The 17690-nt window shown below is 38.8% G+C and overlaps 1 protein-coding gene across 2 annotated transcripts in view; it reads left to right on the forward strand.

The window, feature by feature from the left end:
* Window positions 1-17690, forward strand: part of ADAMTS6 (ADAM metallopeptidase with thrombospondin type 1 motif 6) — a 339960-nt gene that overhangs the window by 266589 nt on the left and 55681 nt on the right. The window contains exons 16-21 of one of the 2 annotated variants that reach the window (XM_021007269.2): window positions 3311-3444; window positions 5158-5281; window positions 6415-6495; window positions 8951-9114; window positions 9610-9748; window positions 10465-10553. In XM_021007269.2, the coding sequence (XP_020862928.1) occupies window positions 3311-3444; window positions 5158-5281; window positions 6415-6495; window positions 8951-9114; window positions 9610-9748; window positions 10465-10553 (731 nt within the window). The remainder of the gene's footprint in view (window positions 1-3310; window positions 3445-5157; window positions 5282-6414; window positions 6496-8950; window positions 9115-9609; window positions 9749-10464; window positions 10554-17690) is intronic. The other variant, XM_021007265.2, reaches the window with a different exon arrangement.

A 17690-nucleotide genomic window follows, 5' to 3' on the forward strand; every position in this document is an offset into this window, starting at 1 on the left:
TGCGTTACATAGATTGTATAATTTAAGCCTCACAACCTGTGAGCGTAGGTACTGAGGATATTATCACCCCCATTTTACAAATGAGGAAATGAGAAAACTATGCTTAGACGTGGGATTTGAAGCTTGAGGAGCCTAAATCCAGCACTTTTTGTTGCTCCCTCACTGCTAGTCTGAGGCTCCGGTTCGTTGAGGTGCCTTGAAACTAACAAACACGATGATGAGGAGTTTTCTTCTATCATTACTATAAAGAAGACAAGACAGACTTGTAGGTCCTTCCCATGGCAAACCTCCTCAAGGGATTAGTGAAATATAAAAAGACCTTTTCTGGCAATACCTTATTTTAGAAAAAAATCTGACCATTTAAAGGTAAACACTATCAGATTCTGTACCAATATAATCAAAAGTCAGAAAACACTGAAAGTGGGTTAATAGTGAGGAAATCCAGTAAAGTGTCACAGGAATTTAGAAAGCTTTTATTTAAGAGGGACTTAAGAAACAAATTTAATATGTTGGCCCATCACCTAAAGAGGGAGCCTAGTTACACTCTGGGCTGTGAGATGCCTAAGTTAACAGGAAGCTGGTAACGCTTAGCAGAAATATGTCTTGGAATCTATTCTTCATAATAATTACACAGCACACTTAGTGTGTGAACTGATTTGAAGGACTGAAATTGAAGATAGTGAACTCAGGTTCAGCTCTTGCAGCAAGATGTTTTTGCTTGCTCTGCCAGATTTTAATTATCAGTAAAATTTTCCTTCTAAAACCCAGTAGTTTTGTAGGAGGAATTCATAAAGTCATGTCCATACAGAAATTTTCACTCCATGTAGGAAAGGTTCAAATCTAGTAATATGAAATTTAACTTAGATAAATATGACAGTCTTATACTTTGATGCCAGAAATCCATTTCTCAAATACAAGATGAGAGGGGTATGGCTACGTTGAAGTTTGTCTTAAAAAAAAAAGATCGAAAGAATTTTAATGGACTGCAAGCTTTCAATACAGGTCAATACAGAAAGCTAATGCAGCTTTAGGTGATTTTAATAGGCATAATATTCAGGACTAAGAAAGTGGGACTGATCTGGAGTATTATATTCATTTCTAAATGTCACATTTTAGGGAGGACTTTGGTAAGTTGGAAAGCCTCTGGAGGAAGGCTTTCAGGATGTTGGAGGGCCTCAAGGTTCTTTGCATGTGAAGACTGGTTGAAAACATGGGAGTTGTTTAGCAAGATGAAAATTAGTCTTAGGGCCAGGACAAAATTAGTTGTGTTCAAATATTTGTGAAGAGGTATTGGAAAGAGAGGGTTATATTTGTTCTGTTTGGTCCCAGAGGGTAGAATCAAGAGCATCCAGTAGGCTTGACGTCAGGAAAAACATCTCAACAGTCAGAGCTGTCCCAAAGTGGATGGACTGCCTAGGGACGGAGTTGCCACACATTGAGAGTCTTCGGAAAAGGCTGCATGGCCATTTCTTGGTTATAGTGTAGAGGGGATTCGTGCTCACGTGCGGGTTAGACTAGATGGCTTTGGACTGTGTGATTCTGTGATGCTCCAGTTCTGTGGCCCCTCTCCAGTTCTCCATGATTTTTTTGGAGATCACACATTTCCATGGATTTTCTGAGAACCCTGGGAAATAGTTGGCCTGGGCCTAGTGACCAGAAGTCAGCAGGAGTACCTAAGTACTCTTTTATTACCATCCTGCTAATCTTGAATTTTAGTGCTATTTTAGTATTGTCCTTTTCAATATTTTCTCTATAAGAGAAAACAGAAGCAAAATCAAATTAAGTAATTCTACTTTCTCTCAGTTGTATATTCCAGTTGTCCCATTTCACCCCTAAAGGCAGTCCTGTCCTTTCTTTGTTCAACAAATCAAGTCAACAAGCATTTGTTAAATACCTACTATGTGCCTGGCACTGTGCTGAGTACTGAGGATACAAAGAAAGGCCAGAACAGTTCCTGCTCTCAAGTAGCTCACAGTCTAATGGGGAAGACAATGAGAAATATACGTGAACAGATATGTCCAAACAAGATATGTAAAAGATAAATTGGAGGTAATCTCATAGGGAAGGCGCTGAAATTAAGGAGGACTGGGAAAAGTAGGGAGGCCAACCAGTAGTTTTTTGCAGTGATCTGAGTGTGAGATGATGAATGATGTTTTAGCTGAGGGATAGCAGTATCAGAAGAGAGTGTCAACTTCTTTTTTCTAACATAGGAACAACAACAACCTCTAATCACCAGGATTATCATTCTTATTCATAGTGATAATTTATCACAAATAAACAATAGTTTTTTCATGTGCTGAGTAATGGGAAAAAAGCCCATCTTTAGTGGGCCAGTACTGGGCCTTAGACATAGTTGTCCTTCAATAAATGTTTATTGAATTGAAATTTAACCCAAATAGACTGTGATCTTCTGATGTGCATTAGCTGCCCACTTAAAAAAAATGACTTTTATCTTTGCCATCTTTACCTAAACATGTATAGACTTTAGTTACAAAGTGGAATTCCCCAGGAACCACAGGGGGCTTACATTTTAATCTGAATTAAAAATACTTGGTTTTGAAAGCTATAACTGTATTTTTTTATGTTTATTTTTTCAATAATTGCTTAGGTTCAGTTCAAGAAAGAGTCATTAAGCTTGTGCTGTTTGCAAAGCATTGTGTTAGGTGTTGACACAAAGGAGCTGTCATCAAAGTGCTTAATCCTATGTGCCATTTCTCCCGTGTTGGAGCTGTGGCAGAGGACAGGACAGGGTTAAGGCAGGTGCAGGTTCCATTTATCCTGCAGCTGTCATGGCCTCCCTGGAAGAAGCAGGGTTTTCTTTTTTGCTCCTAGAAGAAGTGGTTCTGGTGAAACAATATTTCCGTACTTGATCTCACCAACTTCAATAGCAAGTGGCAATATCTTCAGCAGAACTTCCTGTCTAGAAAGTTAATTATCTCGTTTTTCCTATAAACTTTATTTCATCAGTTTTTTTCTTTTTTTCACCTGGCAGGCTTCTTTACTGTGAGCACTTTTGACCTACAATATGCTGAAAACTTATGTTAAAAATACTTGAGATGTCAAATTTTGGAGCTGCTCAGCAGGTCCCTCGGGTTGTATTGGCAGGGAGGATGTTGACCCAGTTTTGGCAAACAAGAAACTTTAGCAAAGGCTGAAAGGAAGTTCAGAAACTACACATCTGAATATACATTCAAGAGGTGCTATGTGATGTCCCTGGGAATCGCACAACTGACATAGCTGATACTGAAATTACCCTTTCTTTAGAAGGACTACTTTATTGATTTCTCCTCTACTTACTGTGCTTGTCCAGGTGGGGTGAAGCCCTGTGCATTAAATTGCTTGGCTGAAGGTTACAATTTTTACACGGAACGTGCCCCTGCAGTGATAGACGGAACTCAGTGCAATGCCGATTCACTGGATATCTGTATCAATGGAGAATGCAAGGTTGCTCAGATATTGTATTTTGCTTTGTTGGGTTTTGGGGTTTTTTTTGAGGGGTGGGAGGAGAGGGAGAGGCAGGGAAATGGGAATTATATGTTTTCTACTTTTGTGAGTTTTTTTTCCCCTTCCTTGCACCCTTAGCAATATTAAAGAAAAGTACACCTTTAGAGAGAACCAGGTAGTTCCCATTAAAAGCACTGGGAGCTATGTGCATACATCTGAAGGTAGAATTTGGCCTATGGATTTAATAATCCATTTGTATTCAACCACCATACAAATGGGATTTGTTGGAATGCCCTAGTTATGATGCTATTGTTTTGCCAGAGTTATGAAAATGTTTTGAAATTGTAATTTCGGTTATTTTTCTATGGTGTTTACAAACAAGATGGCAGGAAAAGAGCTGGCATAGGAAGTACTTCCAGTTCGGCCCTTATTCATATGGTTGCCATATGTTTGCTTTGGGAGAGCATTTGATTCTGCTTCATGCCATAACTCTTTCTCTGAGCATGAGATTGCGCTCAGGTTCTTCCCTCCTCCTCTACCCCTTTTTTAATGGATTGGAGTGGTTTTCATTTAATTGAGATATTTTATCTTAAGGAGTTAACCCGACTAGCTTAGCATTTGTACAGTTTTTCTAGAATCTGGGTTGAGGCCAATTTATTATAAGAAGAGTGTAAAGGCCTTCATTCACCAAAGTACCGATATGGTTAAACATAATTGTCTTTGCCTCAATTCCTGAGTCTGTGGGAATGAAGGGCTAATGAATACCCATCTCTTGCAGAGGACCCTATTAGACTTAACAGCTGCTAAATTCTTTGCATCTTGTTTCCAAATACACTATTATTCTTTTGATGATACAGTTTCTAGTTCATGTTAACACCCTGAGTCAGACTTTTCAATGTACCTGGCTTCTTGTAAACTGTCATCCCAATTCTGTGACCCTAATTGTTGTGACCATCAAGACAGCCACAGTTGGCCTAAGGATTTATAGCCACAACTTAAGTACCTGTTTTCAAGAGTTGACAATCAAACATTTAAATTCAATTTCTAAAATACACCCATGGGCCCCACATCTGTACAAATAAATGAGAGTTAAAATGATCAAGTTGGAAATTGAGATTTTAACTTCCTCATCACCAGATGATGATGAGTAAAGATGTATGCCATATCTGATCACATTTGAGATTTAACAGTGGGATAAAACTACCACAGAATTGTTGATTGTTTTGGTGGCAGCAGCCTCTGGACTCTTGCTCAGTCCTCTACAGACCCACTGTTTCAGAACATGAGCCAATATTTTCTGCTTCTTACTCTTGTTGTTCTTTACAGTGAAATTAAGGCAGAGCCTCGTCATCTTAGACAAGATATTGTTTTTAACTAGGTGGGAAATGTAATCATGGCTTGTGTCTGTGGGGCAGGAGTGGGAATGGGGATGTATAGATGTAAGTGGAAAGATCGTCAGGAAAAAAAAGAGGCAACAAGAGAGTGTAGAATAGAATTGTATGCTTTCTTTGTAGTGGAATCATATTGAATTATTTATTCTTCTGTCCTGAGAAGTGTTGGCTCAGGACTTATTTGTCGGAGTGTAGACAGGAAGCAAGAGGATGGTGATTCCTTCTGGGATTTTTGTGGCCAAAAAAAGAACTGTATACATTCTTTTCAGGTATGGGTCCAAGAAGCCTTCTTTGTGACATATTGAATATTTTGTGTTTCCAGCATGTAGGTTGTGATAATATTTTGGGATCTGATGCTAGGGAAGACAGATGTCGAGTCTGTGGAGGGGATGGAAGCACATGTGATGCCATTGAAGGGTTTTTCAATGATTCATTGCCCAGAGGAGGTGAGTGTGTATGAATAACCCTTCAGACCTCAAAAATATTTTTGTTCCTTCCCTTACTTTTTAACTTCTTAGTTTAGGCTGACTATCAAAGGTGGCTTTTTTGTTTGTTTGTTTGTTTTTACTAAATTTTCATTCTAATTACTGACTTTCTGGCTTCATATTGTCAGTTCAATCCCACAAGCAATATTAAGTGCCTACTACATACAAAAGATTGCTAGGTGCTGAGAGACAAAAATAAGGTAGACTCTTTACCCCCAAAGAGATTATATCTAGTTGGGTAGATAAGAAAAGTGAACAGAGAACTGGGAAGGAAGGAAACAAGCATTTATTAAGCACCTACAGTGTGCCAGAACTCTGCTAAATACTTTACAAATATTATCTCATTTGATCTTCACAATAATCCTGGGTAGCAGGTAGTATTATTATCCCTGTTTGACAGCTGAGAAAACTGAGGCAAACAGAGATTTAAGTGACTTGCCCAGGATCATACAGCTAGCAAGTATCTGAGGCCTGATTTGCACTCAGGTCTTCTAGACTCCAGGCCCAGTACTCTATATTGTCGGGTCCTTTCTTTCTTCTATTAGCTCAGAAGTTTCCTTTGCTTTCACCTAAGAATTTAGGATTGCTTCCTGTACCAGCAGTACCTTGAAAAGAAATATAATTTCTAGTACCCTCTCCCTCTTACTTTTTTTTAGCCACTCTTTAGCTGCCTCTGAAATAGGAGAGAAATCAAATTGTGTTAAGTGTAAAAAATGCCAATAAAGTCTATTAGAATTCTAAGAAGGACTGAGATGTCCAGGCATTGAATAGCTGTATTTTAAAACAAGCATCTTGTCTCCTAGGGGATAGGAGGTTCGTGTCCAGATCTTACTGATATCCCTTAAGGTTTACAAATTATCAGAGTAGGGTGTGCAGGACTGTGGATTGATGGAGAAATAACAAGCCAATAGAATAAGCTTTCTGCCTTAAATTTAAAGTTGATTGTAAAAACAATTTTAAATGAGAGGGATTCCAGTCTAGATGTATCTACTTTTAAAAATGTACAAATTCTCATGAGTCATTAGTAAAGATTTATTTTCTGACCAAAGCTCTATATGTAGGTAGATTGTTATAGGTCTGCTTTTATGTTGCAGGCTACATGGAAGTTGTACATATTCCAAGAGGTTCTGTCCACATTGAAGTCAAAGAGATGGCCATGTCAAAAAACTACATTGGTAAGAAGTTTTCAAGAACTAAAGCAATGAGAGAAAACAACATGGCATCATGAAAGAGGATGCTTTCTACTTTGTGTCACAAAGTCACTTGCTTTACACAATCACAAGTAAACTGTTTAAAGGATGAAAAGTTAGCAACTTAAGCCCCTGATGCCTGGTGGTTTGGCTTTTTTGTCTACTCAAGTGATGCAGTAGAGACTATTGGAGAAAGCTGGGTGGAAAGTTTGCTCTCCTTTTACAAGCCCAACCACTGTCTCCTGTGAAACCTGTGTCATAAAGGTACTTTCAGAATGGTACTCTCCCACCCCCACTCCCCCAAGCAGCTCCTCTATATTGTCGGGTCCTTTCTTTCTTCTATTAGCTCAGAAGTTTCCTTTGCTTTCACCTAAGAATTTAGGATTGCTTCCTGCACCAGCAGTACCTTGAAAAGAAATATAATTTCTAGTACCCTCTCCCTCTTACTTTTTTTTAACCACTCTTTACCTGGTGTTCCACATCTCTGAGCCTATTCCTTTGCTGCCCAACCCCAACACAGAAATACATCTCAAGTCAGGAGCTTCTCGGTTCTGGGAAATAGCTGTTAGCATAAAGTGTTTGTTAAATACATGCTGTATTTATGAAATGTTTTCGGGCAATATTATTTAGGTGTTTTCCACCACTTGTTCATTTGCTTAATAGTTGAGGAAACTGAGGGCGCACCTAAATCACAGAATCAGAAGCTCAGAGTTGAAAGGGATCTTAGCAGCTGTCTAGCCCAACTCATACCTTAGCGGGAATCAACTCTGCACCATCAAGTGCGCTGCAAGTGTTCGTGTAGCTTCAACTAGAAGACCTTCGATACTGGGGAGCCTGCTACTTCACAATACAGCCAATTCTGACCAGCTCTAATTGTTTGGAATGTCTTCCACAGACGTGCCGAAATCTGCTCCTCTGCAGCTTCTATTGATTACTGCTTATTGTGCCTTCTGGGGCCACGTACAATAAATCTAATACTCTTTTCACTTGGCAAACCTTCAAATAATTGAGGCCAGCTCTCATATCCTATTTGGGTGATGCTTGTCACTCTGCCATCTGAATGCAAGCAGTAGCTGTTCCCTTTTCATCTTTATTCATTTTTAAAAGAAAGACCATATATAGTTTTGAGAAATACTGCAAAACCTTTGCAAGTCACACTTCACACAGCTTTTAAGCTATATTATGAGGCAGTAGTTATTTAAAACTATCTGGTACTGGCAAAGAAATAGAAAGATAGATCAGTGAAACTGAGAAGACATACAGCAGCAAATGACTATAGTAACCTGGTGTTTGACAAGTGTAAAGACTTAAGTTTTGGGAATAAAAATTCATTATTTGGTAAAAATTGTTGGGAAAACTGGAAAGCAGTCTGGCAGAAATTGGACATAGACTAATATCTTACACCATTTACCAAGATAAGGTCAAAATGGATACATCACTTAGATCTAAACAGCGATATTAAAAGAAAATTTGAAGAACATGGAACATATTACCTATCAGACTTAAGGGTAGGCAAGCAATTTATGAATAAACCAAATAAAAACAAATTTAAGACACAGCAAAATCAATTATCTTTAAATAAACCTTGATATGTCCATGTGCAAAAAGGTCAAATTGCTTTAAGAAATAAAATTAATTTTCCCAGTGTATCAGAGGGAAGATGGAAAGCGGTAGACAGAGGAGGAAATGGATATTCATGGAACCCTCACATTAACATTAGAGAGGACTTCATGGGTTATCCAACCCCACTAGAAGCCTGGATCCCCCTTAAAACATGTGTAGCAAGTGGCTGGGCATCCTCCGCCCATAGGTGACAAGTGATGGGGAGCTTACTTCCTCTTGAAATAACCTCTTCCATTTTTTGGACAGCTCTAATTATTAGGATATTTTTCTGCAGATCAATCTAACATCTGTGTCCATGTAACTTTACTCCATGTCCAGGCCTTGTGCTTCCTACACATGAAAACTCTGAATATTTGAAGCCAGCTGTCATGTCCACCTGGAGGTTTCTCTTCTCAAGCTTAAATATCCCTATCTACTCAGGTTGTTAAGAGAGGTGAAAATATTTTGTAATTAGAAGGAACATGGATAGGGTTTTGGGAAATCGAATGCCCCAGGACCATCTACCTATTTTTCCGTTTTCTTTGGTTAGTTGAGTACATGGGCAGAATATTTGAAACTTGTGAGACAAACTAGTGAAACTACTTTAATGGTAAAAGAATATTGTCTTGGGACATGTTTTTCAGGAGAGGGAGAAATATTATTTTTAAATTGTGTATGCAGATATCCAAAGCCCCAATTCTGAAGGCAAATGGGACCAGTTTAGTGGTGATCTTGCTTCTTCTGTATGCTGTTGCCTGAACTAGTAGTTATGTATAGTCTGATAGCAGGGCCACAGGATTAAATGGTACTTCAAATGTGTGACTTTGTTCTCTTTAAGCTTTAAAATCTGAAGGCGATGACTACTATATTAATGGTGCCTGGACTATTGACTGGCCAAGGAAGTTTGATGTTGCTGGAACAGCTTTCCATTACAAGAGGCCAACTGATGAACCAGAGTCACTGGAAGCCCTGGGTCCCACTTCAGAAAATCTCATCATCATGGTAACTATTTTCTAATGTATCCTCCTCTGAGGTGGGAAGGGGACAGGTATTATCACTCTCATTTTACAGGTGGAGAAATTAAGGTATATAAAAGCCAGATGACTTGTCCAAGGGTATATAATTTATGGCAATGACAAGGTCTCCTAGACTTCAAGTCTAGTGTTCCATGACAGTATAATATGTAAATCCTTGAATTTTTAGTGGTTGCATAATTGATAACCTTTCTGTGTAAATAGGAAAGTTAATAGAACTGACTAAATTCAGATAGTAGGTGAAAAAAAATCACGTTTATTAATGGAAGTAAAACAAAATCAGGATATGTCTGTGTTTCAGCTATCCCAAATTTCTTTTGGATTTATTTGAAAGAACTTTAAGGCCTGTTTTTTATGATTCTCCCCCATCCACAAAACATGAGAAATGTAGTTGAAATGTCATTGTAAGTTGCTCTGTATTTACTATTTAAAATGTAGCTTAATCAGTTGTTTTCAATGTCAGATTCTACTTCAGGAACAGAATTTGGGGATTAGATATAAGTTCAACGTTCCTATCACTCGCACGGGCAGTGGAGACAATGAAGTTGGATTTGCATGGAATCATCAGCCTTGGTCAGAATGTTCAGCTACTTGTGCTGGAGGTAAGATCCCCACTAGACAGCCCAATGGAAGGGCAGGATGGATGACCCAACCCACTCTGTGCTGTGCTTTGTGTTTGTAGAAGGAGCTAATTAAAATATCTCTTGCAGGTCTGCTTCAAGTTATCCTTGAGCAAAAGAAAACTTGCTTTCATTATATTATATTTTGTTTGTTTTCAACTTCATGTAATTTGTACAGATTTGTTGGTAAAAATACATCTTGGCACAGTGAGTGCCTCTCTCTGCTGATGCTTCTCCCAAGACTATCTTGAAGTTGGGCTGTTTGCTTTTCACGAAAGCTTTCTTGGTAAAGGACATCAGAAGGTTTAAGTAAGGAAATGAGCAAGAATCCTAAAGCATAGTTGAGACTTCCTGTAAATGGGGGTTGGGGGTGGGCAATGATAGCATACGGGTGTGTGCACATCTGTGTGTGTGTGTGTGTGTGTGTGTGTGTGTGTGTGTGTGTGTGTGCACTTCTCATGATCTTATTTAGTCTCTCTTCCCCGCCAGCCCCCAAAGATAAAAGGGACAGACTGGGAAACATTCAGCAGTAACTGGTGACTGGGTCTCTGGGTTAATGGTATGTGCCAACTCCATAGAGGTCACTCAGAGAGGTAGCTGCTAGGTGGTGGTTGGTGATGTGTTGGTTGTCCCATGTGCATTTTTCATGGGTGCCTTTTCCCAACAATTTACTGTATTCCTAATCCTCCTCCCTCTAGTGGCCACCAATGCAATTCTTTACCTCTGGCTGGGAGAGCAGGACAGTTGGCTTCCTTCAAAGCCAACACCATTGCTGCTGCATGGACTGGTGAGTAGAAGAGCTGTGTGAACAGCATCTTTCTTCTCTCTGGAGACTAAATGCATCGCCTCCACCAAACCCCTTGATTCCAGCAGACAAGGGAATGAGGGACTTAAAAATACTCCTCAACCCTTGTCTTGAACCCTCTAGAGAACCTCGCCATACGTTACCATATTTAAAGAATGACCAAATTTTGACTAGTGATAACTTAGTACTGGGAAAACTAAGGGACAAAAAAGAAACTCCCCTAATTCTTCTAATATTTATCTCCTCTTCCTTGTCCTATAGACATATTACTTCATATGGATTTTATTCTCATTAATTTCATTCCCTACTGAGACCCCAAGGATGTCCTCCTCTTGTGGTATTAGAAAAAGAGTTTGGGCCGTGAAATGATCATGCTAATCCAGGTTCAGCCTTGTGTAGGGTTGGACAGAATTAACTGATGGTAATGTCAGTCATGTCCTTAATTAAATACAACTGAATCTTTGGTAATGGGCAAATAGGAAAAGAACAAATTGTGAAAAAGAAATGAAAGGCAAATGAACTAAGTGTCCTATTTTTTCCAGTCTATAGGTGTTATGAAATCATGCCATGTGTGATTCAGAGCATATTCAAAGGCTTTCTTATGACAGTTGGGTTTTACATGCAAATGCTTTCCCATTTTATGTTATGGGCATGTTTGAAGACAGGCACTACAGGCCACTGACATTTTCTTGTAGAAAAGTAAGAAATATTTATAGTGAATGATGGTTTCAGTTTTATGCCATTGAATTCTATTTTAATGGCATTCATGCATCTAGCTAGCTCTCTGCTTTCCATGTGAATTCCTTTGTATTCAGTTTATAAACTCACTTTACAACTTTTTCCACATGCAAAAAAGCCTTTATTAGAGTGGTGTATCCAGTTTGGGACACTGCAACTGAAGTAAGCTGTGGAGAATTTTAATAGGGTCCAAAGGAAATGGAAAATAATTTAAGGATTAGGAAACTCAGTGAGGAAATTCTAAATGTTGAGGATGATTAGCCTAGAGAAGAGAAGGTAAAGGGGAGACAATTAGAATCATCAAGGATGTGATAGAAAGTTTATATATTTTCTTAATAATTTTTGTGTCATGAACCCCTTTTGCAGCCTGGTGAAGCCTTTGGTCTCCTCCTCAGGATAACAGTTTCTCATGCATAAAATAGAAGACATAGACTTATAAAGGAAACTACTTATACTGAAAGACAGTTATCAAAACATTTTTTTTAAAACCAAGTTTATAGTCCCTAGGTTAAGAACTCTTGGTATAGAAAGAGATGAACCATTGTTCTCTTTTTCACTGAAGAGAAGAAAAGAAGGAAAGTAGCTTATGTTGCAGAAGAAATTACTCAAGTTAGACATTAGGATATGTTTTAGGAGATGTAATGAAACAGATAACTGTTACTGTGAGTGTCAGTATCAAGTAAGTCATAAGACAAAGAGACAAATTACTACCAAAGGAATTTTATATTTTTGTAGGGGCATTTTGTACAGAGTCCACGTAAGAGAGGGATGCCCCATAAATGGCGAGGTTCTCCATATGCTCCTGTTTGTAATGGCATTGTGCTGTTGCCATGGGGCCCTAAAACACTGACAGGCCTCTTCCATGAGATCTGTAGTACCTCAAAACTGATTACTTCAGTAATCTAAACAGAAAAAACCAAGTGGTTGAAAAAATGAATATTGTTCATATTATGACATCCATTTAGACAGCTCTTTGAAGTCCCTGGTCTCTATGAAATATTAAAAGACCCAAAGGAAGGCTACTAGTGCATTTAGTTGAACCTCTTTGTATCTTTTATATAAAATCATAGAATTTAAGAGTAGCAATGGACTAAAGAGGTTGTCTACGCCAACCATTCTATGAAACAAAAATTCCAGTATTCCTGACTACTATTTATGGCAGCCTCCAATGATCAGGAACTCACTACCAATCAAGGAAGCTCATTCCATTTTCAGGCAACAGTAATTATTTGGGAAGTTCTTCCTCATATTTGAGCAGAAATACATCTTCCTATAATTTCTCCCCATCTCTTCCAGCTCTCCCCTCTGTGCCCAGAGAATAAAACTAGTGAATTTGGGGAATGAATGAGTGTGGTAGAGGGATGGGAAGAAGGATGAGATTACAATTTCCCATGCAAATTAAAAAAATAAATCTAACTTGATTTCAGTTCTTTTTTACCTTGCTTAAAGTGAAAAACACATTGACTAGATTGGACTAAGAGTCCCTTGGCTAGTGAACATGGGTTTCGCATCCATCCAACTTCAAATCCTATAAATACAGTTTTATGACAGAGTAGGAGAAAAAGCCAATTTAGGCCAAAAGGTGATAATGGAAATTTTGGGTTCTGCATTAATGATTTAGTAATAGTAATTATCATCTATAATAGAGAAGCAGCATGATATACTAGAAAAGTTCAGGACCTGGAGTTAAAATCCTAATCTGATACTCCTTACTAGTTGTATAACACTTAACTGGTCACTTAATATCTCCAAGCCACATTTTTCTCATCAGTAAAATGGGAAGAATAATATCTGCCCTACCTACCACTAAGTATAGTAAAAGGGAAAGTACATTACAGTGTACTACAGTATTATCTGTGTATATGAACTACAGTTATTATAATATGTCATAAGGAGAGCTCTAGAAAATCTCTGTGCTCTCCTTAATTCTGTCTTAACATTCAGTGTGCTGTTCTCAGGAAACACTCCATTGATAGAACTAAAATTTCCATCCAGAAATTAAGATGACAAATTTGGTCAGTTAGTCAACAAGCATTTATTAGGTGCTTGCCGTATGGCAGGCACTGTGCTAAGGCCTGGGGATACAAAGAAAGGCAAAAACACAGATCCTGCTTTTGAGGAGCTCACATTATTCTACGGAAGGCAACATGCAAATAACTCTGTACATGTAAGATGCATACAGTGTAAAGAGAAGGTAATCTCAAAGGGAGAAGGGATGGCCAGTAAAAGCCTCTTACAGAAGATGAGATTTGAGCTTAGTCTTGAAAGAAACAAAAGTCAGGAGTCAGAGGTAAGGAGGGAAAGCATTCCAGATAGAGGAGACCGCCCATGTAAGTGTACAGTTGAGAGCTGATGTTTCATATGTGAGACACAGCAAAGTAGTTGGATCACAGAGTATGTGAAGGAGATTGAAGTTTAAGAAGCCTGGGGCCATAGGATATTGACCATATTGTGAAGGACTTTGAATGACAGAGGATTTTATATTTGTATTCATAAGAGGGAGTCACTGGAGTTTATTGAGTAAGGAGGTGACAGGATCAGACCTGTGCTTCAGGAAAATCATTTTGGAAAGTGAGTGAAGGAAAAACTGGAGTGAAGAGAGACTAGAGGCAGGGAGACTAATCAAGATAGTGCAAATGAGAGGTTCTGAGGGCCTGTCCTAGGATGTTTGAATGGAAAGAAAAGGATGTGTATGAGAGAGCTTGTAAAGGTAGAAATGGAAAGATTTGACAAGAGATTGGATATATGGGGTGAGTATGAATGAGAAGGAGATGATGACACCAAAATTGGAAACCTTGGTGACTGGGAAGGTAGTGGTGCCTTTGATGGTAATAGGAAAATTGGGAAGAGAGGAAGGTTTGGGGGAAATGGTAATGACGTGAAAAGTTTGAGATGTCTATGGGACATCCGGTTTGAGATATCCAAAGGTAGTTGGGAATGTGGTTCAAAAGCCCAGGAGAAAGAGTAGGGCTGCATGTATAGATTTGGGAATCATCTGCATTGAGAGGATAGTTGAAACCCCTGGGAGCTGATGATGTCTAAATGTGATTATAGAGGGGAAAACAGAAGATCCAGGATAGAGTCTTGGGGGGGACGACAACCATGGTTAGTGAGCATGAACTGAATAAAGATCCAATAAAGAACACGGAGAACGAGTGATCAAACAGATAGTAAGAGAAGCGGGGGTTGAGGGGGAGAAGAGTGTCACTAAATGAAGGAGTAAGTATTCAGGAGTGGAAGGTGATTCATCATGTCCAAAGCTACAAACAAGTCAAGAAAGATGAGGATTGAGAAAAGGCCATTAGATCTGGCAGTTAAGAGACCATTAGAGACTTTTGACAGAGCAATTTCAGGTGAATGATGAAATAAAAAATCGTGTTGCAAAGAGCTAAGAAACTAGTGAGAGGAGGTACCAAGTGTTGTTGACCAGGGTGCTTTGTTTTTCTTTCCCAGTGAGTTGCTAGGGATTTGGGTCCTCAGTCAAAACAGAAGAGCTATCTTCCCTTAAAGAGCTCTTCATCTAAGACAAGACTGACTGGCAAGGTTTCTCACTTGTTCCCATCATTCATGTTTGTTTTATCCACAGTGGAACCTTCAGATTTCCCTTCCATTTAGGGTCAGTGGTCAAGCATCTTTCTGGCTTAAGTCAGATAAGGGAGGGTCGGGATTGTTTACCAGTTGCTTAGCAGACCCAAAGGGAAAGTTTTAATACTGCAGGAAGCAGTGTTGGTGATTCAGTCCAAGTCATGTCTTTAACTCTGAGTCAGTGATGAAACACTTCCTCAGTTAGTATGGTGAAGAACATGGGGATGCAACGTATTGGGTGTTGTCTTTGGGGTAAATGTGGTTAAAAATCTGGTTGTGATTTTGCCAAAGTAAATTCAAGCTCAGATCATTAAATTCTGAGTAATTTCAGAGCCCTGGTCATTGCTTCTAGGGTGTTGTTTTTCTCTACTCCTAACCTAAGTTGTATAGCATGAATATGAATCTCTTTTGGGCTCCCAGTGTTTAACCCCAAAGGTAGCTGCATTTCAGAAACTTTCCTATAAGTCCCTACTGGACTGGTGGATAGTTTGGTGTGCAAATCAACATAGCTATACACAGATCCAGACAAAAGTTGCATTTGAGCTGTCAAAAATATGGCTATTTAAAAGTATAAGCAGAACTTCAGTGATGAAAACCAAATCAGTTTTGCATTTTTGCTATGCTATGGTGATGTCAATATGTCACAAACACCAAATGCTGGCTGCAGGTCATCCTTTGAATTTAGTCATACATTTTTTATCTCAAAGTCATTAGCAATATGTGAATACTCCCTTCTCACTGTGGTTTTAATTGAGCAACCGTTAGGATTGTGTTAGTTCCTAAGGTAAATGGCTTTCACAGAAGAGTTAAACTCATCTGGGAGTGATATGCAACACAAGTAAAGATAGTCAAAATGCCTTTAAAGGAAAACAGAAGCCTCATTGAGGAAAAAGCCTTCCTGTTTCATATACAAGTGGTCTTTGTGACTGGTAGGTAGTTATCATATATAGCTGGGCTTTCTAAACAGGTTTCCAGGTATAAATGAAAAATATTACTCTTTGCCTACCCTGTTCTGGTCTGTGGTGCAACTGAGGGGTGTTAGGAAGATCTCCTCCCTCCTATCTTTTCCTTACCAGCTTACTCTACTCCTAAGGTTTGATGCTTCTTTAATACTCCCCTACCAAAATGCATATATCTAAGGGAACAAGCATAGTTTAAACTTGTATGAGAAGACAGCTTCCTTGGGAATTAATTGACAGCTGAGAAGATCAGAGATCTTGCTGGGTGGGAGAGAATGGAGAAAGAGGCCAGAAAAGGGGCATCATGATAGAGAGGTAAGAGAGTGGAAAATACAAAGTTAGAGGACTTCCCTCTTCTGACCACTAGGACCTCCCTTTAGAGAGCTTTGGAGACTTACATAGTTCTTATAAATTTATCAGACTGGATCATTTCTTCATTTAATTCATACTTAATTATTTGCCTGCATCTTAGAGAGAGAGAAATAGCAACGTTTCCAAAGGCCCTTTTTCTAATTTAGAATCTCAGAAGAACTGAGGAGCCTACATCAATGAATATATTCTTTCTGGATGTAATTTTGACTTGTAAGTCAAAAGTAAGTGTGTTAGGTTAGGTTTTAGAGAAACTGACAACAAAACACATTTCTCTCCTTAAAGATGTTTTCAGGGCCAGTCATGATGTGCATGCCTTACTCACCAATTTTAACAAATTGTATTCCCTGAGGGAAGATGTTCTTGACCAATGGGAGTGTAGTGTTTTCAACATTCTACCCTTCACTCTGTATGGGCATTTTCACTTCTTAGTATTCAAGGCATTTAAAAAAAAATTCTGTTTAAGTACAACTCTCCTGTTTTAAGTAAAAATCCACCAAAGCCTATTAACACCCTGTTAAGGATGAAATTCTACATTTTAACTTTTTAACTGTTCTTTGCATATTACAAAAAAAGTGTCATATCTAGGGATAAGGTGGCAAGTTGCCAGAATTTCTGAACTGTAATAGATTTGCTTGTAACCTTCAGTGTGAATTTAATTGATTTTTAAAATTTCCTTTAAGAATGATTTTTATGTCCAATGAAAACAGAGGCTGTGAAAGTCGATGATTTCCATCTATTGCATTATAATTTGTTGATAGGAAGTCTCTGCTACGGTTTGAAGCAGATGCTTCAATTCTGGGGCTTTTATTCTACTTTACCCTCTGTTGACTCTCAAGGTTTACCTTTTCAGTCTTGCTTTTCTCAGCATTTTCTGCCTTCCTCCTCCTCACCTCGAGGCACAAAGTTTGTGGGTGCACAAAAGGCCTGCCTTTGGCTAGTTCTCTGCCCCCACACAATGACACTTCCCTGATAAGCCCAGATTGACAGGCCAGGGGAAAGGAGATAAAGTGTGCTGAGAATGGGAAGGGAGAAAACCAGGGGCTGCTTGATTTTGAATTTGCCTGAAATCCAAAGAACAAAGCTTTGCACTGCCTACAGCATGTTATTATCCAGGAATGTTTCTGCTGGACTGTCACAGCTCAGCTCTTTCATGGGGCCATTATTTGGGCTCAGATTCACTCAGTCCATTCAGCTTCAACATGTTTGATACTCATCTGTTTCATCAGTCTTCTCCTTTGGCTTGTAGCATTGTTTAAAGCATACTACAGAGAGAAGTAGCAATTAATAACCTGGAAAAGATGCCATTTCTCTGCCTCCTCCCCTCACATACACCTCGAACCAACACTATGTTTGTTTATTTTTCATCTTCCTAGTCCACATACATTCTTACACATATTCCCTGGAGGAGAACTTTTAAAATTCTAAGGTTGCTAGGATAGTTTACATAACTTTCAGCTACTATTTT

The sequence above is a fragment of the Phascolarctos cinereus genome, unplaced genomic scaffold (genome assembly GCF_003287225.1).
Source record: "Phascolarctos cinereus isolate Bilbo 61053 unplaced genomic scaffold, phaCin_HiC Scaffold_4;HRSCAF=312, whole genome shotgun sequence".
Classification (NCBI taxonomy): Eukaryota; Metazoa; Chordata; class Mammalia; order Diprotodontia; family Phascolarctidae; genus Phascolarctos; species Phascolarctos cinereus.